This window comes from Ambystoma mexicanum, chromosome 4p (genome assembly GCF_040938575.1).
Source record: "Ambystoma mexicanum isolate Mex_15411 chromosome 4p, UKY_AmexF1_1, whole genome shotgun sequence".
Classification (NCBI taxonomy): Eukaryota; Metazoa; Chordata; class Amphibia; order Caudata; family Ambystomatidae; genus Ambystoma; species Ambystoma mexicanum.
Window position 1 is genome coordinate 744,302,253 of NC_090927.1, and position 27,669 is coordinate 744,329,921.

A 27,669-nucleotide genomic window follows, 5' to 3' on the forward strand; every position below is an offset into this window, starting at 1 on the left:
CTACGGTCTTTGGGTGGCGGGAAACCCACCAGCGGATGATCCTCGGTGTGTCGACGGCCTGGCCTTCTCCGGCGGGATAAGGCAGGTGGCGGTGCGGACGAGCGTGTCCGTGAATCAAAAGTCTTAGGCAAAGGAGCGTGCGGCTCCGGTCGTCAATGGTACGACATCAAGTGGACCCCGCTTCTGGTCAACACGGCTTCAACGGGCCCCCAGTGGTTACAGCAAACCTGTGAACCCTTGTCAACGATGGTGGACGGAATGTCCGGTGCTCATCTTCATTCTCCCCGGCGGTCCCCATCTCCGGTCGGCAGCCTGTCGAGGGTCTGACTTCCAGGGAGCTTCGGCGAAGGTTAGCTCTTAGTTCATTGGACAGACTTGGTTCACTAACCTGCCAAGTACCGTCACAAAGGAGGTGATTTGTAGGGCTCTTCTTTAGTGGATGCGTGTCCCGACCTGAGTTTCTCGCTCTGTTTTTGGTGTTCTTAATATTTGTGTCTAGGGACATCTAGGGATTCATCACACAACCTAACTTTATACACATGGTTATTTTTATATGTGCCTAAAGACAAGCTGGTGGCAGCACTTTCATTTTAACTGTTGTGGCATTATTTTTGGTGTGCACATTGGCGTTTACCCAGTGTGGTACACCCCCTCATGGCTACTGGATGTGGCCAATACCCTAATGCCACAGGATTTTTGCGTATTCTTTGGCCATATTGTTGTTTGCCCGCCTCAATGCCTTTTCAGGAAATTACTTCTAAAGTCATGCACTTGCCTGGGAAAGTGCCGCTTTCACCAGTTAATATGGCTTTGTGTCTCTTTGGCCCAAGAATGGGGCTCAAACTGTCTAGTCCCAGGCCACATCACTGGCGCCAGAAAGTCTGCTACTGGGGCAAATGTGAAACCCCTAGTTGACCCTGATCAGACAATCACTAGCTGTTTGAATTTGCAGATCCTTAACGTTGGTGCGCTTGGACTTGCTTTCAGCCATGAATCTGAATAAGAGAAAAACATCTGCAGCCATTCTTGAGATCTGCATTGGAGCCAAGAGTCCTTCGAAGAGTAGACTGATGACCCAAGGACGACTTCTGCAGTGGACCAGTAATCTCTCCTGGGACAGACCCAGCGAACCTCTGCACATTTGCCCGATGTGAGGAACCTGAGGGTATCCTCCCATTTACTCCCCTTGGGTCTTCCTCTCATGTGGCTAGGGAAGGTCCATCACTTTTGGATCCCAACCGTGGGGGCGGATATGTGAGGGAAGATAACCTTGGTGGAGGGTCCTGGGGGCGTGGAAGGAGGTCACCAGGTGATACATGGTACTCTGTTTCCATTCCAAAATAAACCCTCAGTCCCTGAAGCCTTTTTTAGGATACTGCCAAACCCCCTCCAGTTCTTCTTATCAAATCAAACCCTAGTGTTGAAAAAGACAAGAACGCCTCATTACAGATTTTTGCCACATTCACATCCCCTGGAAAAATCAAGACGTTATCGGAATACCCTTTGCTCGCCATCTACTTCTGTAGGGTATTATCCATCTTACCATTTCCAAACTTTTCAGATAGCCAATATGTATGTCCCCTTTTCCAATTGACAACCAACATCCCTCTCCCCCTACAGGCTATTGTGAACCCTCTCCCCTCAATTCCTCTCATTCATTCCACTGTAGAACTTGGGGAAGAAGAGGCGACTAAGAGGAATGCACACTAATGGATCATTTCACCATTCTAGTACTGAGACGAGGAAGAGGCCTACACACTAGTGTAAGGGCCAGAATATCTTGCTAATTGTGGTCAGGCAATTGAGCCTAGAGGCTCTCACTGCAACCTGTTAAACGGTGAAGGTGTATAAAAGATGGTGTCAAAGTGCACAGAGACGATCAGCAGGGAGGCCAACAGGGCGGCCTGCAGACTGAGAAATCCTGCGGTGTATGAGGCAGCCGAGGATAATCATGTCGGCAAACCAGGACGCCGGCGAAACCAAGAAGAAACTGTGACGGGAGGAAGGGCAGAGCGAACACCACAGTATTGGGAGCATCGCTGGTCGTTGCCAGCATCCGGAGTTGCAGGTTGGAGAAGAGACGCTGGACGCTAGTGAGAGAGAGAGCAGCAAACTGCTCGCTGTCCACCAATGAAGTCTACACAGAGCAGGAGGTGACCGCTGAATGAATGAAGTCTATGACAGAGCAGAAGGTGACCGCTGCCCGGAGGAGACGCCGGAGACCGGGATCACCCAAATGCCGAATGAACGAGAATTAAAGTGCAGGATTCAGTGAACCAAAGTAAATGGTTTTTAATGATTACTGCGACGTATGAACAAACAAGAACTGGAAATTATTGAATACTGAGCCGAATGAAAGCTTTTGGTGAGCCAATGTGCAAATGATAAGTTGGTGTGACAAGCGAATACCATATATTGCAGGTTAAGAGCGAAGCTAATAAAATTCAATAGAAAGCAAGAATGGAACATTGCTAAGGAGTGTGAGAGCAGCGTGGTGAAGAGAAAAGAGCACCACAAAGTGAACTGCATAAATGAGCTCATGGTGGCAAAGTCCAAAGACTGGCAAAGATTGAAGCACGTTGTGTTGAAGCCAAAAGGCTGGCAAAGAGTGAGCCAAGTTAGTGTGAGCCAGAACGCAGGTGCAGCTACAGAAGAACCTGTGTGGGCAAGTGCTCCTAGGGTGACCTGTAATGGGTGGACCGTGTGGTCCGACAACTACACCTATACCGGGAAAGCCAAAGAAATGTACAGAAAGTAATTACAAGTGCCTGAAAGAGATTTTTGAAGTGAAGCAGAAGAAAGCAATCTGTGAACTATCCAGAACTAGAAGTAGTATAAAGTGGACATGGATTTGGTTTTTGAATATTGAGAGGCGGACTTTAAGTACAAGCTGAGCAAGCTGGTGTCTTGGGAGAGGAGAAACCTGAGTCACATTTTGAACTTTTGTTTTCTTGGGGAAGGAAACTCTGAGATTCCTCTAGGATCTTTGTGGAACTGTTGTGAACTTGGGGAAGGGGGAGCTGGAAAGTAAACCCAAAGCACGAAGAAGCTCAAAACCTTCTTTGGAACACTATTTCTTTTATTGCTAACATCCCTACACATTGTTTAGCTTTAGTTGTGAGGGCAAGAATAGGTTTTGGAGACACACTCTTAAGTTACTTCTGACTCAGGCTATCCTTTTTTTATTTAATTTACTAGTTTTCCATTACATCACCTATGCAGAGGTGTACAACATTTTTGCATGGTTAACTCAAGACCTCCTCCACATGAACTCATACCCCTCTCCCATCCTGCTAAACCTCCAAACATTTACTTTACATCCTGTCCCAAACAACCTCATTGCTCCCCTGTGCGCCTCACTGTGCGCCAGTCATTTACCATGTCTCTGTATGCACTACATCATACGGGGCTCTCCTGGCCCGCCATTACATCATCTGGGGGAGAATAAAAATTCTGTGTTGATACATTCCAAAATGTGACATCATCGCTTGTTTACCGAAGACCTTGGTGCAAACCCCTGTGCCATACCACAGTTTCTGCCACCACCAACCTCTGCAAGTCACTCCACCGCGCTTCCAGCCTAGAGACATCAACAGACTTCCAGGCCCTCACAATTCTGTGCTTGGCCAGCACATAGGGGTGTTTCTGCACAAGCGTGGTGCAAAGATATAAAAATGAAGGACCTGGTCTAACAGGCTTCTGTGGATTTGATGTCAAGATCTATCCCTCCCCCGGCTACTTTATTTGTAATTTCTGCCCAGTGCTGCTTCATTTTCCAGCAAGACCAGAACATGTGCAACATACCAACATTTTCTTCCATGCATCTGGGGCAATATTGCCTCCCTGCGTCTTTGAACTGGGAAATCATGGGGGGCGTCAGGTATGCTCTGTGTTATGTATGGCTGTATGTGTTTCAACCTGGCATTCCTGGATACCTGTTTTGGATACCTCACTACTCTCCCCATTTATCATCCGAGAAAGGTTTTCCCAAGTCCAATAGCCGCACTCCCGAGTCTTGAATGCACGGGCCAGTCAGGAGCAGCTCATAGATTCTGGACACTACGTGCCCCTTCAGTCATGTCATATGATTCTAGCCCAGTGTTTCCCTCAAGCCCAACTCTGAGTTCCGGCCACCTCCTTTCCAGTGCGTGCACCAGGTCAAGGTGTAGTATAAATTGTCCCATGTGTAGACCATTCTCTTCCATTATTGTACTAAAGTCCATCAGTTTCCCATCTCAGAGCAGGTTGCCCACCATAAGAACACCACTACTCTCCCAATATCTGCAGATTCCCTATACGCAGTGCTGCTTCCCAGCCATTATGGCAACCAAAGGAATCTGCGGGGAAAAGGGCTCTGTCATGCCCAACACTTGGCAAGCCCTGCACCACAGTGGTTTGCCTGAGATCAAAAGATGTGGGAGTTGACCAAAATGTGATTCATGTACCCACATAATTTCCTTCATGAAGTAGCGTCCTATGGTAGGCTGCAACAGTGTAGTGTCTAGTGTCGGGTCATCTGCCAGCCCGCTATGAGTTGTAATTGTCCAGCTAGGAAATACAATTCAAACTGGGGTACCCTGATCTCCCCGTGCCTAATATGCCCTTTGAATCTTATTTAAGGCCATCCTGTGTCTGCTCCCACTCCAGAGGAAACACGTAATCCTGGCCCTGAGTGACTCTAGCCCTCCACTGGTAATTATCTTCTCCATTCAAACAGAAGCTGTCCAGTTAAGGACATCCAGCTGCCTCACATCTGCCCAGCAACAGACATCCCCTGACTGCAATATGAATTTGACCAGATGGTTCAAGACCCAGTTCTAGCACGTTCAAACACACTGCACAGACCGCGAGTCCATGGCCGAACCCCACAAAAGTGCATGATCAAATTTTTCCAGTTCCCGCATAGTGACAGGAAGACTGCCAAAAAGCAAGATGGCACAAATCACAGGGTTTTACCACAATGGGCAGACATTTTGAGCATATGGTACTCAAGGTAGTATCACTGTAAAATCACTGGTGCCTTTTAGTGCACAGAGAAAGAAAGTTAGTTATAAAAGGCTCCCTGCAACCAGCTTGTTCTGTGCACATCAAAAAGGGTAGTAATTTACGCAATGAACAGCATATCCACAGTCTCCCTGCAGCACTCCATGTAAGGTGGGCTATGCTATATTAAAATAAACAAAGATAAAAAGAAACTGGAGCCATAGGGACTACCCATTACACACCACGTGACTGGTGCAAGTGAATGAGGCTAAAAGACTTGCCACCCCAAAAACGTGTGAAAAGTCAAAGTTCATAAGAGAAATGCTTGGATCCCCATTGAAGACACTGGATGGAAAGTGTGCAAAAAGTCACAATTTCCCTAAAACGGTCTGATGTGTTTTAATGTTAACTGCTGTTAATCTTTACAGAGCCTTCCCAATCTAATAACTGGAAATGTTCAAAGCGTGCAGATCTACAAACATTGAAATACTTGAGATATAAAATTACAGGTAAGTAACCAATTTCTTCATACTTTGAGCCTTGCTATATAAAGTGTGTTTGAAATTAACATAAAGGGTTAATCAATTGTTAGAACCTGAACTACTCGTAACACAACTGGAAACCAATTATTGCAAAATTCATGATAATAGAAAATGTAATTCATGTTAAATGTGAGCTTTAACAGTTGCTTAAAATTCCTTTAAAATGGTGTCCTTTATCAGGTTGGTACAGTGAATTACATGCCACCAGAAGCTATTCAAGATACGTCCACAGAAGAAAACGGCAAAACGAGATCAAAGGTATGCTCTGTGTAATTTTTAGTTTGCATGTGCATCAATAGTAAAATGGTCATGCTGTATCATCTACTCGATTACTCATGCCCAAACAAGTGGCCACTGCATTTATTAACACTGAAAAAACATTACATTCTTTCTCTTGGAACTGTGCGTTTGCAGTGTTGTGCAAGATTGTGATCCCCCTCACACTTTTTGCCTGTGATCATCTCCTTAACACTCACCAAATTGCAACGACTCTGCTACCCACAGGTTTCCTTTGTTCTGGTCTGTGGCACCAAACATGGTTGCCTGCTGCTTCTCCTTGATTCGCCCTTGCTGTTGAGCATTTCCCAGTTAAGATTAGGCCGGGGGCGTGGCTTGATGGCTACGTGAGAGGACGTTCCTTGGAGGAGCTCCCGATGATCCGATCCTGATCCTGGGAAAAAAGTGATGGTTTTTGGCGGACTTACGAGCCCACAGTGCATCTAAAGGCATATGAAAGTGGGGGGCATACGGTGCATGCCCTCCCCAACGGCGAGACTGCATATTCACGGAACTGGACCCCGAAGAAGGTGGCGGCCGCGCAAAGGAAGGGGAGCACCCAAGATGGCCACCTGTGGACAAAGGGCCATAAAAGGTCCGACGAGCTGATGAAGACAAGGTTGGTCGGAACGTGGGCGAGCCCAACCAGATAGACGGGTCGCATGCGCCTCGGGCTGAAAGCAAGAACATAAGGGCGAGCCCCCACTGCAGAGGATACAGCTGGGCGCGTGGGCCCAATCGACGCAACAGGATGTCTTCTAAGGTGGTGCGACCCCGGATCAAGCAGCCTACGATGGAGACCTATGCTAGGTCGCCCTCGGGTGCGGAAGGGGGCAAGAGCAAAGAAACCCCTGCGGCGGCGACGGACCCACCGGGTACCATCCAGGAGGTGCTGGCAGCAATTGCTGACCTGAAGGTGGCCTGGGAGACGAAGCTGGGCCTGGCCATTAAAGAGTTGCTAGAGGGCCTAAACCTCAAGATAGGAGCGGTCCGAGAAGAAGTGAACCTGTTGCGGCAGGATGTGCAAACGATCGCGGAGCGCACTGGGGAACTGGAGAAGGAGTTGGCCCCCGACCGTGGAGGCGTGCAATACACACGCCAAGGAACTTCATGCCCTCGTGCAGATAGTGGGCAATTTGGAGGACAGAGCAGAGCAAGCGGAGGGGCGCGCCAGGCGCAATAACATTCGCATAGTGGGGGTACCGGAGGGAATGGAAGGATCGAACCCCACGGATTTCGTTGAAACCATGCTTTTGCAGGAGATTACAGGCGGAGAGCTGACCCAGGGGTTCGCGGTCGAAAGGGCGCACAGGGCTCTGACTAGGAGCCCCCCCCCCCCCCCCCGCAGCCATTGATTGCAAAGATCTTGAACTATCGTGACCGCGAGCAGATTCTCGAATTTTTCCGGAAAGGGGGCACGATAGAAAGGGGGTCAGCGAATATAACAGCGTATCCGGATTACATGCTGCTTGTACAACGGAGTCGAATTAACTTTGGAACGGTGAAGAGGAGGCTCAGAGAGGCAGGCCACCGCTACATGTTGCTTTACCCCGCTAGGTTAAAGGTGATTCATAAGAACAGATCCCTCTTCTTTGAGACGCTGAGCGACGCGATGGAATGGCTGGATATGCAAGGTCGACCACAGGAATCGGATGCCCAGACAGAAGCGGATGGAGATAAGTAGTACGCTGCAGAGGCACCCGTGAGGCCATAGCTATAACATTGGGACTAGAATATAGTTTGATATTGTGCTTGTGTGGGGGAAGTATCGGCATCTGCCGGCGGGTCCCGTTGAATTCACTTCTCCTAAATAGATGACTGGGAGCTCCTGGGGAGCAACCTCTGCACCCAGTAGTACACTTAGGTCACTGTTAGATTGGTGACACCCCGCGGGGTCCTTGTTCTTGGTCACGAGACTGGTCCAGACGTGGGTAGGCCTGAGATCCAGGGATGGAGCTGGGCTATTGTTGGGGGTTGGTGGGGAGGGGAGGTGGAGTTGTGTGCAGTGGTGTGAGGTTGGGGGAGGGGGGCACGGTTCGTTAACGGAAGGGAAGGAGCCAGGAAACGACCCTACATGGGGAGCATTATTGGGAGGGATGGGACGGAGATAGACCGACTAGATGGCATCGGGTAATCTCAGAATTGTGACCTGGAATGTACGGGGCCTCAACAGCTACCTTAAACGCAACAAAGTGATGATGTATTTAAAGAGGATGCGCGTAGACATAGCCCTGCTGCAAGAGACCCACCTCACTAGGGAAAGGCTGGAGGTGGTCGGGAGGAAATAGAAGGGCACCGTTGTGGGGGCGGCGTACTCCGCGTATGCCAGAGGGGTTGTCATTTGGGTGGTGCCCCACGTGCCGTTTCGAGTGCTTGATTCTACGGTGGACCCGGAGGGTAGAAGGGTGGTGGTAACGGGTCTCTTGGAAAACAGAGAAATACACATCGTAAATTTGTATGCCCCCAATAACGATACAGCGGCTTACTTTAGGACCCTCTACGGTAAACTTGGCCCCCTGGCGGGGGGTACGGTAGTGTGGGGGGGGCTTTAACTGTACCGTAGACCCCAGTATGGATAGGTCCAAGGACAGGGCAGGAAAAACGGCAACGGCGGCTAAAGCGCTGAGTACCCTACTGAAAGACCTAGGCCTAGAGGATGCGTGGAGAAGGCTGCATCCCACGGATAGATAGTATTCACACTACACAGCGCCACATGATTTGTACACAAGGTTAGACTACATGTTTGTAACAGCCAGGATAGTGAGAGAAATAGAAGGAGCAGAATACAAAGCCCGAGTGCTGTCGGACCACTCGCCCTTGGTGGTAGACTGGAGACACCAGCCCCCACGCCCGCAGATCCCTACATGGAGACTTAGGACCAGAGCTCTGCAGGATGAGGGGTTTCGGGAAGGCCTGAGGGACGCCATTGAAGAATATTTTGATACAAACACGGGAAGCGTAAGCTCTGTGGGCACACTGTGGGAAGCCTTTAAGGTGGTGGTGCGTGGGGTAGCCATTTCCCAAGTTAAGGGGCTACAGGGGGGGGTCGAAAGGGAGCTCCGGGAGGCGGAAAGGGAGCTGGAGGAGCTTGCACGTTGCTCAGGATAACAGAACCAAAGTAGAGGAGCTACAGTTGTCCTGCAGTGCACTCTGGGATAGACTGTGCAGACTCAGCTACAGGAAATATACGGAGAGGATACACGCAGGGGGCGATAAGCCGGGCAGATTGCTGGCTTGGCTGTACAAGAGTGAGACCCCCCGCTCGGTGATTAGTGAGATTCAGGGCGAAGGAGGTAGCATATGCAACACCCAGAAAGAGGTAAATGAGGAATTCCTTAAGTTTTACAGACACTTGTATGAGGACTCGGGGGAGGATATGGGCCAAGACATATTAGAGACATTGGGGGACATTGAGCTGCCCACCTTAGATGATCTAGTACTTTGAGTTGGACGCACCCGTCACCTCGGATGAGCTGGAGGTAGTGATTCGGAACTTGCCCACTTGCAAGGCGCCGGGTTCGGATGGGCTGCCCAGCGAGTTCTACAAAACATACCAGCAAGAGTTGCTCCAGCCACTGCTTGCCACTTTCAACGAGGCCTATGAGAAGGGAGAACTCCCGTTGTCCCTCTGTGAGGCTGTAATCATCCCACTCCTGAAACCAGGCAAGCCGACCGTGGAGCGCGGGTCTTACAGACCGTTGTCCATGCTCAACCAGGAAAGCAAAATACTCACGGCGGTGCTGGCTAATAGACTGAAGAGGGTGATTAAGAAACTGATACACCCAGATCAGACGGGATATGTTCCGGGCAGGAACATCACCGATAACCACCGGAGGCTACACCATGTCATAGACCAAACTGAGGAAGACATGGGCGAGCTGGATATAGTGTCGTTAGACGCGGTCAAGGCCTTCGACTCGGTACGATGGCCCTGGCTGAAAGCGGTCCTGAAGGGGTATGGAGTGGGACCCGGATACCTCAGATGGGTACAGTTATTTTACAGCACCCCGATGGCGAGGGTCAAGACAGGGTCCACAGTCTCAGATTCTTGGCAACTGGGCAGGGGGACCAGACAGGGATGTCCCTGGTCACCTATGCTATATATACTGGCATTGGAGCCGCTGGCAATATGCCTGCGTCAACAATATGGGGAGGTGGGCATAAACACGGCCAGTGGAGAGCATCTGATATCATTATATGCGGATGATGTGCTCCTTTATTTACGCTACCCAGAAGAAAACCTACAGTACGTCCTAGAGGTGATAGAACGGTACGCCATCCTCTCTGGTATATCGGTGAACCCTGGAAAGTCCAGCCTGTTCCCTTTGGGTAGATATAGGAATGTCCCGGTGCAGAGGCTGCCTGTTCTGCCAATACCATGGCAGCCCGTAACATTTAGGTATTTGGGAATAAACATTTACCACAAGATCGAGACAGAACATAAGCACAACACGGAAAAGGCGATAGAGGGGATTAAGAACAGTATGGTATTTTGGTCCAGACTACCCCTGACTATGATGGGGAGGGCGGCCTTGCTCAAGATGGTGGTCCTGCCTAGACTCCTGCACTTTTTTTTATAAACGTCCCGTTTCTGATACCCAGGAGCCTATTTGCGAAACTTCACAGCGTGTGTAGGGGTTTTGTGTGGGGCAGCTCTAGGAATAGGGTGGCTCTGTGGAAGCTCCAGAACCCGTGCGACAGGGGGGGGGATAGGCCTGCCTAACTTCGAACTCTATTACCTGGCGGGGCAGCTGCAGTACGTGGCCAGGTGGCTCTCGACTGAAGATTCGGCGGAAGCCAGGCTCCTGCGCGAAGATACAGCCCCATACTTTTTGATGGAAGCGGTGTGGTTGGGCAGAGATAAACTGGTGGGCAAGGGGCGGTTACTGAGGTTGGGCTGGGAGATCTGGCACAGGACATGGAAGATTGGGGGGGGGACTCTGAACCATATTCCCAGCAGGCCCCTTTGGCGGCTCTGTGTGGGAGCGACTCTCAACTACTTGAATCGGTCCACAGATACTGGGAACAGGTAGGCCTAGCCACCCTCTGGGACATATGGCAGGAAGGGGAGGCGGTGGACTTTCAGCGGCTGCAGGAAGAGACGGGAGTACATGGTGGCCAATATATAACCTACACTAGGCTGGTGAAAAAGACTAGAGAAAGATGGCCGGAGACAGTGCTCGCGGAGGATCCAGATGCCTCCCTGGAAACCATGTATGATGTATCGGAGGGCGGGCACGAAATATCGAGGATATAGGAGCTCCTGCGAGCAAGGACAGGGAAGGAGTTGCTCCAATTGAGACAAGACTGGGAGGAGGAGGAGGTGGGAGGACCCATGACGGATGGGCAGTGGGAACGGGCCCAGAGGTACCATAAAAAGGTGTCCCGTAACGCGAGATTCCAACAGCTTCAATTGTATGTTACGCACAGGGCTTATTTAACCCCCGGGAAGATTGCAAAGTTTGGGTGATCAGCTATACAGCAATGCCCCAGGTGTGGGGAGGTGAACGCGGGACTGCTACACATGTTTTGGGCTTGCCCGGAGTTGCATAGATTTTGGAACGAGGTCAAGACGAAACTGGCTGGCGGGGGGGTGGTGCTGGATGTGGAATCGGCCTGGTCATGCTTGCTTGGACTATTCCCTAGACCCCGGCATTTGAAACACATAAGCAAGATGAAGGACCTGGCCTATGTCTTGGCCAAACGTAGGATCGCCATGGGCTGGAAGGCGGCCCACAGACCTAGGGTGGAGTTATGGTGGACAGACCTCTTGAGGTGGGCGGAAGCTGAATCTGTAGTCTGGTTTGAAGCGGTCACCAGGGGGGGCGAAGAAGTAGTAGGGCCCTTGCTGGCCTGGCGGCAATTGGTGGCCTCGTTGGCAAACCCTCACCAGGGTGACAACGAAACAGAGGACCCGGTTGATGGCTGTCTAGGTAGTGTGCCACCCAGTGATGTTCCCGTAAACGATATGTGAGAACCGACTCTAGATTAAAGAGGGAGGGGGGAGTTGGGGAGTTTGAAAATGTTTTGAAATATGATGCTTTCTATGTTTTGAAACAGTTGTAGTGTGTTTGTTTGACCTTAAAAAATAAAATAAAAATAGATTTAAAAAAAAAAGTTAGGCCGCACCTTAATCAAAGAGGATTAGCTAGGAGGCGACAGCAAATGGCTATCCTTTCAGTACATGCAGATCTCTTTCTCTTTATTAAGAAAATACGCATATACCAACCAGTGTGAGGCGGTTCATTTGCGACTTTTTCAGTTTTCGGAATTAAGTGGTCAAGGTCAGTCCTCTTCCCCATGACCAAGAGTCCTGTTCACCCCCCTGTTGAGATTTTCCACAGCATTCTGGTGAGTAATGTATTACAATTTTACCTAAAGGCAAGACAGGGTTTCTAAACAAACGATAGAGCACACTTCCTACCCCAGTGTGGTCACTGTGGCAGTACAGTCAGGCTTATATCGATGCAGGAGGGTGGGTTGACAATGAAAAGGTTATTCCCAATAGTTAACCCCAGAGAATACACAGGTATATTGAACAATATTTACTTCGTTAGAAAATCGCACATATAATAACAATGACCCAAGTGACCCAAAATAATAATCAGCCTTCTCAGGAGGCTGGCCAACCAGCAGAGCTGAAGCAATGACAGAAAAGGCACCCAGAAGATGTAGGAAACCAACCAAGCAAACCGGCCCATGACAAGGGCAACAGTGGAGGTGACTGAATACAGCCCAAAAGGGAAAGACTGTGTAGTGGTGGTCCAGTACCCTGGGCCACCTGGCAACTTTCCTGAAAGACCTCCCTGCAAATCCCCTCCCTATCCCACCCTTGTAGCGGATTGCCCAGGGGTCAGTGAAGTGGACAGCAACCTTGGAGCTCTGAACTTGCTTTACCACCAGGGAGGTACAGATGACATCAATCCTGGAGTGCACAGTGCCATCATGCTAAGAAGCACCACCCTGCTCCATCCAATCCTGGTTTTCTCACCATGCATCGGTCACCTGAGATCTTGGTGGTGCAGGCTGTGACAATGGACTTGAAGACCACGTCTTTTCCTTCTTTGCTCCCTGACAGAGAGGACAAGAAACTGATGGGGCGAAAGGTTGTCCTGTCCGATCACCAGGCTTTGTGGCCTGTGAATGCTACTTGTGTCCTTGCCAAGTATGCATTTGGTCATGTGGCTGAGAGCCTGCCGACCGAGGAGTTGAGCGAGGGTTTCAGCAAGTTAGTGGGCGCTTGGTGAGAAGCTTTTCGCCAGATTTTGTAGTCTGGCCTTGACCTTTCAGATTGTGTGGCATGAGCCATGGGCACAGTTTTGATCCTGAGGAGGAACTCTTGGGTGATGACCTCATGATTCACTCACGATGTTCATTGAAAATGTCTGGACATCCATTTTGTTGGTAACCATCTCTTTGGGGCGAACACTGACTAGTTCTTGGTGAAGTTTAAGGCCTCCAAGGTCATGGCTAAGTGTTTGGGTCTAGCTGTTCAGCCTTCTCAGTCTTATGCAAGGGGCCGTTTTTATTTTTTACCCTTATCCTCCTTTGCCCACCAGGGCAGGGCTCAGACTTCCTCTGGCAAGCAGCCACAGCGTCACCCACCCTGGCCAGGGGGAGTTGTGGAGTCCAAAGAGGTTTTGCTACCTCTGTTGTCCAACAGCAACCCTGAGTCGTAAACCACTGTGAATTGGACTTTGTTTATTTAACTCAAGCGGGTGCAATGTTGTCCCTGTTAATCCCAGAGTGACAACTCTCCATGATGGACGTTTTGGGCCCAATATGTCATAATTCAGGGTTACTGCTTCCAGTTTCCTCGCTGGCCACTCAACCATCCTCCTTTTGGTCTTTTTTGGCCTTTAAACTCTCCGCTGTTGGAGGAGGTACATCCGTTTTTAAGAAAGGGTGCCATAGAGTCGGTGCCCCAGTCAGAGCGAGGGAAGGGCTGGTACTCACTTTACTTTCTGGTTATGAAGAAAGAATGGGGAGGGGCCTGCAGCCCTTCCTGGCTTCAAGGCTCTTGAACCTTGTATGTGCCCAAGGACAAGTTTAAGATGGTCACCTTGGCCCAGATCCTCCAGGCTTTCTTATTCTGGACTGCTTGGTGTCTTGGGATCTCTAGAATGCTTACTTACATGTGCCAATCCACTCCAAACACAGGAGGTAACTGAGGTTTGTGGATGGACACACCAACTACCTGTTTAGAGTTCTGCTATTTAGTCTTTCTCTGCACCAAGGTGTTGGCGGTGGTTTCGTCTAGTCTCAAGAGGGAAATTATTCATGTCTTCCCCTTTCCTGGCCAATTGGCTAATTCCAGTCCGTAAATCGACCAGGCTTTGGGACACTTAAACTGCACAGTCCACCAGCTGCCCAGTTTTTGCTCTTCCCTAAACTTCAAGCAGTCCCATGTCTTGCCCTCCTAGTCCCTCTGATTCATCCGAGTGGTCTTGGACACCCCCCTATGCAGGGCTTTCCCTCCTGAGGATTTGGTGGTGAACATTATTCAGATGGTGCAGATCTTTCATTCCCAGAGGCTGTAACCAAACTGCACCTTTCTGTGTCTTTTGACTTCTAGGTCACATGGCCTCCTTGTGGTGCCAGAGGCCCAGTTGGTCATGGGGTCTCTCCAGTGGCTGCTTCAGTCGGTGATCTACGTTCCAGGGTACTATATTCAACATGTTACAGGTCTTGGACAATGTGTGTCAAGATCTTGTCTGATGGACCCTGCACAGCCTGCTATGGGGCATTTCTTCAGCAACTTTGGCTCCAACTGACTGTGGTCACAGATACAGGGAAGCAGCAAGACTGATTCTTTGCTCCTGAGAATCTCTCTATGGACACCCCATCTTGCCGGGACTTAGAATGTCCTAGCGGATGCTTTGAACAGACGGACTTCAACCTCCCATAGCTGGAAGCTCTGCGGTGAAGTTCGGCTTTTCTGAGACCCCTCAAGTAGGCATCTTAGTTTCCAGTGTGAACCAGAAGTGCAAGTTGCTCTACTCCAGGGAATTCCCTCCACAGCGAGCTATGGGCGATGTATTGACTGTCGAATGGCACTTTGATTGCTTTTATGCATTCCCACAAATCCCTTTGGCCCACTGGGTCACAGGAGACAGCAGCAGTTTGGGTCCCCTTTGATTCAGATGGCTGTTGACTGAGTCCAGGTGATGTGGTCCGTAAGCTTCCTGACATGTTTATCTGCTCTCCCTGATGCTTTTGGCAAGGGTGAACCTACTCTCCCACTCGGGTAGGGTTGGGGGTGGCCCCATCCGTACCTCTGCCGCTTAAACCTTCATGCTTCGTATGAGAGGCTGAGGCATAAGAGTGGTATTGGTCAGGCAACATCCTAGATGTGCCCCTTTCTGTTAGGATGCTGGCTACCAAGTCCATTTATACCTGCAGGTGGCACGCATGTTGGGCTTTGGTGTCAAGGCAGAGATCTGGACCCTTTCATCTGTCCTCCTGCCTCTCATCTAGATTTCCTGCTTTTTTTTGCGTGGACAGGCCTGTAGATTGGCAAGGTGAAGAGGTACCTAGCCACTTTTTTCGGTCTTCAAAAGAAAAGCAAGGGTCTTTCTAATGGATGGTGTCCTCTGTAAGGGATCAAGGGTAAGATTCAGACACAGTAACACGTTTCAGTAGGAAATAGGTCCTTAATTGACAAAATAACAGGGGTTGGGGAAATCCTACCTATGCCTATGTCTCAGGGGTATCCCTGCCTCAACAAAACTAATGAACATCGGTGTCGGGATGTTCAGCCAAAGAGAATCCTCTGTCCTGCATACAAAAACCCTAAACTGACCCTTACATGCTAAACCTCAAGCATTGTGTATAAAGGGATTTCTGTAAGGTAGGCATTTGTAGCTTTCTCTGAGTGCCAAAGATACATTTCTGAGGTGCCAAAAACAAAAAGAAATTAAAGTTCTACAAGAGGAAGGGCTACTCCCTTCCCCTGTATTTATTCGTCTTTCACGGTGTGTCTGATGCTTCGGCTGGAAAAAGTCAAATAATGTTCCACAGTTAAATAGTGCTCTCCCCTGGTGTCTTTCTTTATACAATATTTCACTTTAAAGTTTCAAGGGCGACGACTTCTCCCTCGAGTTCCTCCACTTATTATGCTTCCACAATTCTAAGGCAAATAACTCCTTCCTTTTGTTCCTTCTGTTTTTCACTGTTCAATATATATATTCAGTACAATGCTGTTCCAGAGGGGATAAGCCTTCCCATGGGTCTCCTCTAAAAAAAAATGTATTTTTAAAAAACACACTGTTCTCTTTAGTCTTCAGTTTATCTCAAGCCTTATCTCAATTTACCTTAAAGGGGTATGGTTCTTCTTTTTTCCTCTGACTGTTACTCTTTTTACCCCTAGTGTACTCTCCTGCCAAGGTATTGCGATTTTATTACTGATCCTTAAAAGGGATATGGGTCTTGCCTTTTGTATTCGTTCTCAGTGTTCCATGGTTCCATGGTTTCAGGTTTACTTCTATTCTCACTCCTGGTTTACTCTCTTGCCAGGATATCACAGTTCTGTTTCTTGGATGCAGATCCCAGACTTGCACAGTGCCTGGTTTATCTCTTTACAGGGCTTTATATCTTTTTGTGGATGTGAGTCCCAGACTCACTGTTTACCTGGTTCACTAATCCTGCCAGGGTTTTTCTGTTCTCCATTAACTTTCTCTCATCCAAGAAATAATGCTTTTCCATTATTGGGTCACTGACCCTTTCTCAGCAAAGTTATTGGTATCCACTCCTTTTTCCAAATATTGGGTCACCGACCCTTTCTTAACACTATTCATATCAATCAGGGACGATATTGGTAGATTCGTCACACCTTCCACTGAATCCTCATATCCGAGATAAACGTTTGCTGTGCAGCTTTGGCGTCAATCCCCTCTACACTCCTCTACATCGGGACCAGATGTTGATCCAAAAAGCCGGCACCGTGCCCTGTGATCTCAATTCCTTTTTCCCACATGCACGATCAGAACGTTTTTCTTAAAGCCCTGGGGCATCAAGCATTGTGAGGATTGTGATGCTAAAAATGTCAGTCACCGATCCTCACACAATGTACTTTGGGTATCTTGGTGCCAATCACAAAATGACGGACCATGGCTTGTCCCAATCCATGATGCCTAAGACTGTGAAGGAAGACGCTCAAAAGAAATTCATGCTTAGTAGATCTTCCTCCAAGTCACCAAGCACTGCACCCTTGAAGGTGCAACCTTCTGGGGATAAGATGGCCGATCAACGTTTCTGAGAAGTCCAAAAGAAAATCGAGAAAACACAAAAGGTCATCAACCCAGAGTGTTTCTATCATGAAAAATTGAAGACACTTAAAGGAAGGTAAGGTTCATGTTGTCAAACTCTGCCTCAGTGGAGTAATTGGAACAGTTTTTCCAAAATAAGCTTGAAGTCTTAAACGCAACTTCTTCAACAAACTCATGAGTCGAGAATTTAAAAAAGGATCAGAGCCCATCAGACATACTAAATCCAGCAGGCCCTGTTCAGATGGATTTATGGAATCTGGCGTGGTGGGTAGATTTTAGGAGACTACCATAGTTCTATTGAACAGAGGAACTTGGAGAGGAAGCAATGGAGAGCAGTCCAGGCTATTCTCAGGAGTGTGCAAGTGCGGTCAGGGGTCTAAAAGGAGACCACACAATAATTCAGTTTAGACAGGAATGTATGCAAGTACAGTGTTTATTCTAGGCCTATAACACACACACTAAAAAAAATTTTTTTTTTATTAATTTGATTTAGTTGATACTCACCTTTTCAAATATTTTGAACAATTACACAAAAAATTTAGTAACAGTGCAGACGACCAAAAAGAAGAAAAAAAGGTACAAAACCACATAGAAAAACCCTTTGAAAAACACATAAACAAAGGGCAATTTGCATTTTCACTTAATTACATTCCAATACACATTGTTTATAAAATACACATTGTTTATAAAATGGGACACTCCCATACCAAAATACTAAACTTGGGTAAAATTGACTCAATACTAAACACCTTCGACACACATGAAACAGAATACACAAGAATTACTAAATGAATACTTTGATACCCTTGGGTCACACATCGTGACTATGTATCGACTCTTCATTTTCACCTAGGATTTTAAGTTATTTATCCTACTCTGAGTCTTTGCCCCTTGGAAGCACCAATCTCAAAAATTGCACTATTGCAATCTACACTCTTTCTCTTGGTGTTGAAAACATAATTTGCCATTTCAGATCTCCCGAGCAATGAGTGTGGAATACCAGTACATTCTGAAGACATCTTTCACGTACCATGTTCAAGGATGGACATTTGACTAACAAATGTTGAAGAGTTTCCTTTTGCCGTCCATCCAAACAATATCTACAATAGTTCAAATCATGAGCAATCAGTTTACGCCTGGCCAATATGTCACGTGTGCACCATAAACTGAGCCTGAACCGTAAAAAGTCGGCTTGAATAACGGGTGAAGGAGCTTTCTCTAAATACGGGGCCAAAACACCATAAGATTTTACACCAAAGGCCCAGATGTTGAAATCTTTATAGAGGGTGCATCTAGCTAAAGTCCCAGACCAATCGCGCGATAACTCTTCACTTTTGCCCTATCAGGGTTCTGAAGCAACAGTTCAAGTGTTACATTTGCGTCGCCCATATGGTTCAACACAAACTTCAACCATTTCCTTGGGAATATGTTTCTCGATTTCAACAAGGCCGAAGCTAGAACATCTAAAATTGTGCCACTGTTTGCCCCTAACATGCACTTACGTAAGAGCGCGCATTGTCTCCAACTTATCTGAGCATGAAGAGACAACAGCCCTAATTCATATCATATCAGCGCGATGGGAACCGCATTAGGCAAGCCTAAGATCGCCTTCCAGTAGTTAGACTCCAAGTCCTCCCATGGGTGAATTTTGTCTAAGACCACACCTTCTGTACCATACAATAGGATCGGTGCCACTTTCATTTTTATAAAAGTCCACTACGTGTTTCAAAGAAAATTTATCAAACTTTTTCATCAGGATTCTAGACTGGGAGATCAATTGAAGTAGCTTGGAGTACTTCCTTGAGCACATATCTACCATGCCCTGTGCATTAGTAATTTCGATCCCTAGATATTTGTACTGTGCCACCTTTTCCAAATTAATACCCTGGATCGACCACGAATGCCTGGGGTAGGATCTCCTAGTTACCGCAGAGGGGCTGCATGATATAACTTGAGATTTGCCGACATTAATGATCAGTCGGTTTTCAGCAACATAATCCCCTAGCCTTGTTAACATATGCTGAAGACCATGCGGGTTTGCGACAGTACAACCAGGTCATCCGCGTAGAGTCGGTAGGGGATATGCTGTTGACCAATCCTGGGGGGGTCGCCCATACAGTCTACAAATTCATGCCCCAGGTCCATAATGAAAAAATTAAACAAAAATGCTGCCAGCGCGCAGCCTTGTTTTAGACCCCGTTCGGTTGCAATTTCCGGAGACAAATTCCCATCCAAGGGGATCGTAACCCTCATCAATGTTTTGTAATCGAACAAAATGATTAAGGACAATAGGGAAGACGGGCACTCATGTGCCTCAAGTTTCCGAAACAACAAATCATGATCAACGGAGTCAAATGCTGTTTTAAAGTCGATGAAACCCATGTACAAGAGTGGAGATCTTTCGACCTGCTGTGCTTTGATCAAATTTAGTAACCTAATATTGGGGATTGTACCTAAACCCCTTTACAAATCCAGCTTGCAAAGGGTCTACCAATTATTTTACTTTCACCCAAGCTTGTAAATCCCTTAATATAAGACGACACTACAGCTTTCCTGGAACGTCAAGCAAGGAGATTGGTCTATAACTGTTAGGATCTTTTATATCCCCTTTCTTTTAGATGGGGATAGTGATCGCTTGCGTCCAGGAACAGGTTAATGACTGTGTTACATTTACTGACCAGGATATTTTAAATGGAACAGCAGCCCAAGGACCTCTTGCCTTCGAATTGGAGGCAGAATTAATCAGAAATAAAATATATTCCACATCAAATTTTAGATGGAAGGTCACATGAAGTCTAGAGTTTTCACAGACTCCCGTAGAGCATGGGCAGGCATACAGCTGCGAGAAGTGGGCAATCCACTTCAGAGTTTGAACTGTATTCACCTGAAGGCTTATCTGAGAGCCTGAGGTGGAGTGATTTATGGTCGCCCACATTTTGGATATGTTCTTCCTGGCTAGATTTGTCAACATGGTTGCTCCATCCTCTTGGAACAGAGTTGCACATTGACCTCACACCCAATTTCTGCATACAGTTTTCAATTTAGAAGAGAGAATTTTACTATTCAACAAAGATTCATTGTGTAGCTCTCTCAGATCGGCGCGCAATTTAGCTTTCCTTTCTTTTACCTCATTATTGAAAACATGAAGATGAAGTGAGGGTAGCTTGCTCTTAATACGTTGGACACGGCAAGGGTGGATTAGATCAGGCCTTTCATTATTATCAATCCAACAGGGCATAATCCGAATGGCCTGTGTCTAATAGTCGGTCAAGGTTGAGAACCTCCTTCTCCGACCATCAGTGTTTTTTCCCTCCTGCAAACACTTCACCAATTAATTCCATATGCTTTGACTCATTTCCACCAGTTATTGGGTCACACGACCATTGAACTTCAAGTTTGTTTTGATCATTGGCCTCTGTTTTTGCCACACAAAAATTCAGTACCGCCGGCCATAGATCTACATTTACATAAATGTAATCAATTAAACAGGTGATATTGCACAACACTCAAATCATAGTCACCATAGGTTCTAAAAGGCATTCCGTGACTTAAACTAATAATATAAGGTTAGTAACTGATGCAGCAAACTAGAACCAAGTAACTAGAAATATGGCTAGCTTCAGAAGTCCAATCCCTAAGAAGAGTGGTGCCTTGTGCCCAAAATCCACAATACTTCTCCTCAGAATGCATCTGATGCAGGTAAAGTACTCATGTTGTTGAAATGTTCAAGAGAAGAAATGCAACAAAGTTACTGGCAAGTAAAAATGTGTTCTTTCAGGTTTCACTGCTCCCCGTTGTGGCGAGCAAAAAGCAGTGAAATGGAAGGATGCAAAGAGACCTGTTCTAAAATGTATCCTTTGGAGGACAAGTGGACACACATGCTTTGCGCTTACTTTACCCCCTGCTCCCGATTTGGGGGTCGCTGGTGGAGGTTGGATTTCCTGCTGTTGGTTCCAGTGAGAGGTGCCCAAGAGCTGCGGGTGCAAGGATTCTTCCGGCCGGTCCCGGAGCAGAATGCAACCAACAGCAATGCAGAAATCACTGATGCAGACCTCTTCCGGACACTTCATAAGACTAGAGAAGGCGTGTTCCACCCACAGCCACCGCACATGGGCAACAATCAGTTTCCTTCCAACCATGGTTGAAGGCCCTCCAGAGCAGGATCCCTTGAAGCTAGGAGGCTGAAATTCTTCAGGAAGGCAACTTACACCACCAGCTAGCGGCCACTGAAGTTTCGGCTGCAAACGCAGAACGGCATTGGCTCTTGGGGGGGTAGCCCACTGGAAGCTGGTCAGTCCAGGGGGTTGTCTGGGGACACTTCCAAAGGCTGAGGACGGCTGGATTCTCCAACACGTTGAGACTGTTTGGTCCCACTGGTCCAGGGGTTGAAGCACCTCTCGGGCCGTCTTAGATTAGGTAGTCCAGCAGGGCTTCACAGGGCCAGACGCCGGAAGGGATGTTGGGCTCTTCAGGAGTCTTAGTCAGATCTTCATTTGGCTGTTATAGACAGGATTCTTGGCTCCAACGCTGATCTGCAGATGTCTTATTCTTATCCAACATCCTGGATGGAAGCAAGTCAAAGCCCTTCAAAGGTAAGGACCTGCACCATTCTAGCAGCCAGTAGTGGACCAATCAGGGACCACTGTGAGTTTCACTCATGTCCCACACCCAGATTTTCAGGCACCGGAGTGGGACCAGAGAGTCCCTCCCCCTTTCTGAGCCACACAAAAGCATCACTAGCCCGTGAAAGCAGCTGCGGCCAAAGATCAAGTGAAAATCTTGTGGCTGGCCATTTTAGGGCACTAGCCACGTTTAGAAACCTTATGTGGTAAACGCGAATGTACACACTAAAAATGACACAATCTGTACAAATAGAATTGCTGCCACCAGCTTGTCTTTAGGTACATATAAAAGTAACTAAAAATTCCAAATGTAAATGACTAGGGTGATATAAAGTGTGCTCGTTGCACTGCTGGTGAAATGCTGTGTGTAATGTTTAAAAGTTACAAAGTGAAAAAAGTCAAGAGAAACACAGTTCCCAGTACTGATAGTGTGACTGGCGGATCAGTTTCCCCATAACAAAATGAGCAAAAGGCCAGGGGAGTGAAGCTGAAGACTTCACCTCCCTGTAAAAAGTCAGGACAGGTTAAAAAAACAAAAGCAAAACGTTTTGGGGTTCATACAACTATGGAGGGAAAGTTGTCTAAAAATTATTTTCCTAACAGCACTCAGAGTTTGTCAGCAAAAGCCTCATAAGACCCTATTGTCGTCAACGGCCGTGTACGTCTCCTTGCTCTTAGGCGCTGCTCCGACACCTTCTACTAGAGGCCCATCAGTGTTGAAGCTTGAAGATGTTTTTCGGGGCCACAATATGTTCAGAGATCAAGGAAGGATTACATGTCTTCCTTTGAGTTCATATTGGATGACGATGGAGCGTAAATCCCTTTTGGATTGGAACCCATGCAGCAAACTAATCTTGAGGAATTTGTCTTAGAGGGTGCTATGATGCAAGACCTAGATGCTGATCTCCAGGAGGCTAGTGTTCTAGACACTTCCACTGAAGTTGATCTTTACCACCAGGAACCCTGTGTGCCCCCTAATGCTGCATACATCCCCTCCATCTTGTCCAGAATAGGGCTGCAAGACTTATCCTCGGCCTCAAGCACAGGAACTTTGTTTTTCTTCCGATGTTTTAGCCCAATCGTTTCTATTTGCCATGTTCCCATGCTCTCTCCCCTTTGCCCCATGGACGCTTTGAAACACAATCTCTTGATGTATAAGCCCCTTACAAAGGCACAATAAATAAATACAGGTTGGTCATGGGGAAGGTAACTGGGGCCTGGGGACCACCAACCAAAACTATGAACGAACATGATTCAATGGATGTTCTGGACAGTGCCCAGTAAGGGAACCGGTTTTGCTTTTTCATGCGGTCCTAAAAGACCCTCTTATGGAGCCATGGCAAAAGAATTGCTCGGCACCAGATGTAAGAGTTGATCTCACAAAGAAGTAGAGGCCTGCATCCTCAGACCTTGACTTCCTGATAAAGCACCCATGCCCGGAGTGCCTATTAGTCCAGGCTGCATTCAAGGATTAAGTGTTCAGCCTACCTGTTTCTGCCCCCTAAGCAAAAAGGTCTATGCTTATTTTAGGGTATTGGCCACCTTTAGTAGTCATTTGCGGTTAATGCAAAAATGCTCAAGAAAAATATAATTAAGAGTAAAAATCAAACAGCTGATATCCGCTTGTCATAGGCACATCCTCAAAGTAACCAAAAAGCCATTGGGTAAAAACTTAGGATACAAAATATCAGGACTCCACTACACTGCAAGGTGATGTATGCAATTGTAAAAATACAAAAAATCTGAGAGAGACAGTCTCTTGGTACTGACAGTCTTTAGGGACTAGTTAGTTTCCACATATGAATGAGCAAAATAGGTGAGGGATGTAAAACAGAAGTTTTTACTGACCTCCAAAACTCAAGATGGGGTTAACAAATGAGCAAAGAAATCCTGGGAGTCCCATAGGAATCTATGGAGGGAAATGTGAAAAAAGAAAAGATTTCCTCACCTGGACGGTAATTGAACAGGCCACAGAGGACATCGTGGAAGGGCGTGCGGGGGGAGCGATTTCTAAACCATGTCTCTGATGGTATTAGTCGCTAGAAATTTGTTAGCAAAGCCATTTTTAACATGTTCACATTTTAACATTGTTTTTTATTATTATTGCGTTATTCTTTTAAATGTATCTTTAGATTGTGTTTGAATTATTGTATCTACTAGCCACAGTAAATGGAAACCTCCAAGTACTCGGGGCTTGTTATTTAGTTGCTCTGTGAGGCTGTTAACCTAAAAGTGCCCGGACTACACTTCCCAGCTTTTCTGGAGTCTGGACTATTTATTTGCTCACCAGGCACGTCAGCGTTTAGCCGGTCCGTGATGACCGTGCATGCTGTTCGCATTGTCTATTACTACGAACTATGTGCGTTTTCCTAACATGCATGCCCTAACTTTGATTAATGCTGCAAGGGATAAACTCTCTAAACAAGAAGTGCAGGGGGTCGTCCATATGTCGTTCAGCACACGCACAGCTGCCATAGTGAAGCCTTATCTCGATGAAGCTTCAAACACTATGGTGCAAGGGAACCCTGCGAGATCCCAAGTTACAACAGCCCATATGCCTGATTATTTAGCAACACCGATCCTAGGAGAGGCTGCTAGCGTCCAACCTTTAATTCTGGCAGTCTCAGAATCTAAGATCACTAATCCGCTTGAGAACACTGCAAGCAGAGGTAACCAGGATGTAAATAATCTGACATTTTCTCCGAATAATTCAATGGCTCTAAGCGCTGATGATGGTGCTCAGCATGATGCCTGGAAACAAGAGCAATCTAATCTATCTAACAAAGTTATGCCTATGAAGTCCAAGTATAACCATTGCCTTAAAATACTTCTTAACACCAGATCCCTTTTTAAAATAAGCATTGGATGTGTTCACTTACTTTGATAACCACAACATAGACATCTGTGTCCTGGCCCAGCTGGACCCACCCTTGCATTGCCTATTCCTCCTGGTTATGATATGTTCCGTCAGGATAGACGGGAGGGAAAAGGTGGTGCGGTCGCCTTCATTTTTAAAACTAATCGCGATGTGTGGGAGGTTGAATTACCAGGCATTGAGGGTAGTGACATGATGCAGCTAAAATCAGGACAAACGCAGAATGTACCTAAAATGTGCTTCTGGTCTATAGACTCCCACCCCGTTCCTATGCCAGAGTTTGCCGCACAAATGTCACACGCTGCTTTCCATATGTAAACCTAATACTAAAGCTGTGGTACTGGTGAATTTTAACTTTGGACTGGGTAATGAGAATGACTCTCATGCCAGGCATCTGGAAAAATCTTTAGGAAACCTGGGCTTTGAGCAACTCATTAAAACACACACACACATTAAAAGGAATACCCTTGATTGGGTTGCCATGCAAATATCGAAACAACGGATGTGGTGATTTATCCCTGTCCATGGTTGGACCATTTCTTTGTGCACTTCACTGTAGTGTGTGTTAAGATGGTATAAATGAGGGAGTTGAAAAAATCTACAATAACCTCACCCGCTATTCTGAGAAGGTCACAGGTCTTACTCTAGTGGAAGACATTGTGTGTGCCTATCAGCAAACTGTGGATGAGGCTACCAAAACTCTAGCCCCTCTCAGAACCAAGCAGGCAGTGTTGAGAAATGGCAATGCTTGGATTTCCCCAGACCTACAAAAACTTAAAACCACAAAAATCAAGTGCTTCTATACATGGGGAGACTCTCAGGATGCCAGGTATAGGGAGGCTCCTAAAATGGTAGCCAAACAGTTTAAAGAAGCTGCTATAGCAGCCCCAAAAAAGGACCTTTGTTGCCAGGATTGACAAAACTTATTTTGAATCCAAAGAGCTCTTCAGGATCTTGAAAGAGTTAGAGCACCCTAGCTCGAATAAATCTGACACAATTATCAAAGGCACTGCCTGGCGTACATCCATTCAGGACGCTATGTTAGGAAAGCTTTATCAAATTAAACATAAGATTAAGATGAGCCAGGAAACGAGTAAACCAGCAGCAGACCGTCTAGGTGCAGCACTTTGTACGCCCATGCTGCTAAATAACAAGTTTAGTTTTAAACCTATATCAGAATCTGAACTTGTACTGCTTATTGATGAACTCAAACCGACTAGCTGTAGGGGGGACGTCTGCCCTGCAATTGTAATAAAGGCATGTTCTCCTGCATTGATAGGCACTCTTTGTAAGTTTATAAATGCATCATTGAGAGAATATTACATGCCAGCAAGTCTCAAGAATACATGCATTAGTCATTTTCTTAAAAGAAACCGGTCTGTGTGCAGATACAACAGGAAACTACCAGCCTATTACTTACTCTGAATTTCTACAGAAAATTCTGGACCAGGTATCCTATACTCAAATTTCGGCCCATCTGAATGCAAATGGGATTCTTAATAAATGGCTTCAGGTTTCAGACGGGAGCATGGAACGGAAACGGCTATGCTTGATTTGAAATCTAGGCTGCTACAGATTGATAGGGGGCAAACCTCAATGCTTATGCTCTTGGGCTTGCTCTTGGGCTTATCTGCAGCATTTGACCTGGTGGACTATGAGATGATGGTCACCAGGTTAAGGGAAGTAGCGGATTTCTCAGAGCATGCTGTCCTTTGGATTAGCTCATTTTTGAGTAATCGATGGTGCAGAGTCTGCAGCAGGTTTTGCGAACTATGCTGATGACACACAATATGCCATTCCATTGTCTGGCAATCGTGATGATGAAAAAAAGTTAATAAAATGTATAAACTTTGAATGGATTGTGTCCTCCAACGTATTACACATCTTTGACATCTAAACTTTTTCAGCAGAGGGCGTCCTGCGTCAATGGGGTCCATGTCGCTCGAAGGCCTCCGTCGAGGGCGACGTCACCGAATGTTATAAATGGGACGCCTGGCGCCCGTAGCCTCAGTTCCATTTTTTCCCAAACATGTTTGCTTCGGAGACTCGGCACGCCTTGTGTATTCCTTGTGAATGTCTTCTTCTTCGACCCCTCTGACTCTGCAAGTCTGGCTTCAAGACTTGCCGGGACTGCAAGTCGAAAATGTCGATTACTGACCTGCATCGCATTTGTTTGTGGTGCTTGGGTGAAAGTCACGACACAAACAACTGTTGAAATGCCAGTCGCTGACTGCTAAGGCCTTGCGGGAGCGTAAGGGGAAGCTTCAGGTAGGTAGGGGTTCTAAACCCAGTAAGTCCCGTAAATCGAAGTCCAATGGGATGTCTACCGACGATTCAAGGGGTGACTCTCTGCGTGGGGAAGAGTCCTGGGGTGGTTCCCGCCATTCGTCCTCGTCTCGGCATTCTAGGAAGCGCCGTCACCAGTCGCCTTCCCCGTCTTCCTTGGAGGATGGAGCCGCGAGGAAAGTAGCTTACCCGACAAAGTCCTCGCCTCCGGAGGAATGGGCTGCCTTTCGAGAGCAGATGTTGGCGATTTTTCAATCACAAGGCACAGTTCCGTCCGTGCCTTCTGAAGAAGCCGGCAAGGAACGGTCTCATACCGTGGCTCGCACACCTTCGGGCTTGGGTCCTCGACGCGATGCTGATCGGGAACCTTCGAGGTCACGTTCAGACAAGGCTCAGGACAGTCGCAAGAGACGTGCTTCCCGGTCTCGGCCCTAGTCTCCAGCGAGACCGGAGAAACCGGGTAAGGGCTCAAGGTCGGCATCGTGTCCGTCGGATACCGACATTGAAGCTTTGCCTCCGTTCCAGTCCTCGGTGCAGTCGGCGTCGATGCCGAAGCCAGCAGCGCTCTCGACGCCCTCAACGCCTTCTGGGCTTTTTGCCTGAAATTTACCGTTTGAGATCCCTGATAATGTGGATCCTCCAAGGAAGGCTCTTTATAAGTCTGAGACCTGTGGTGGACTCCAGACACTCTTCTGTCCCGAGGCAGGGTTTTCCCTCCAGTTGGATGACATTTATGAGGAGGAGGAAAGGTCATACTTTGATATGGACCCTGTTGAGTCTGATGTGGCCCCTGTCTTTTCTGGAGACCGTCAATTGGA

General features: G+C 47.3%; 1 protein-coding gene across 6 annotated transcripts in view; it reads left to right on the forward strand.

The window, feature by feature from the left end:
• Positions 1–27,669, forward strand: part of TTK (TTK protein kinase) — a 1,085,566-nt gene that overhangs the window by 739,067 nt on the left and 318,830 nt on the right. For all 6 annotated transcript variants that reach the window (XM_069606303.1, XM_069606306.1, XM_069606304.1 and 3 more), the window contains one exon: positions 5,706–5,783. In XM_069606303.1, coding sequence (XP_069462404.1) covers positions 5,706–5,783 — 78 coding nt within the window. The remainder of the gene's footprint in view (positions 1–5,705; positions 5,784–27,669) is intronic.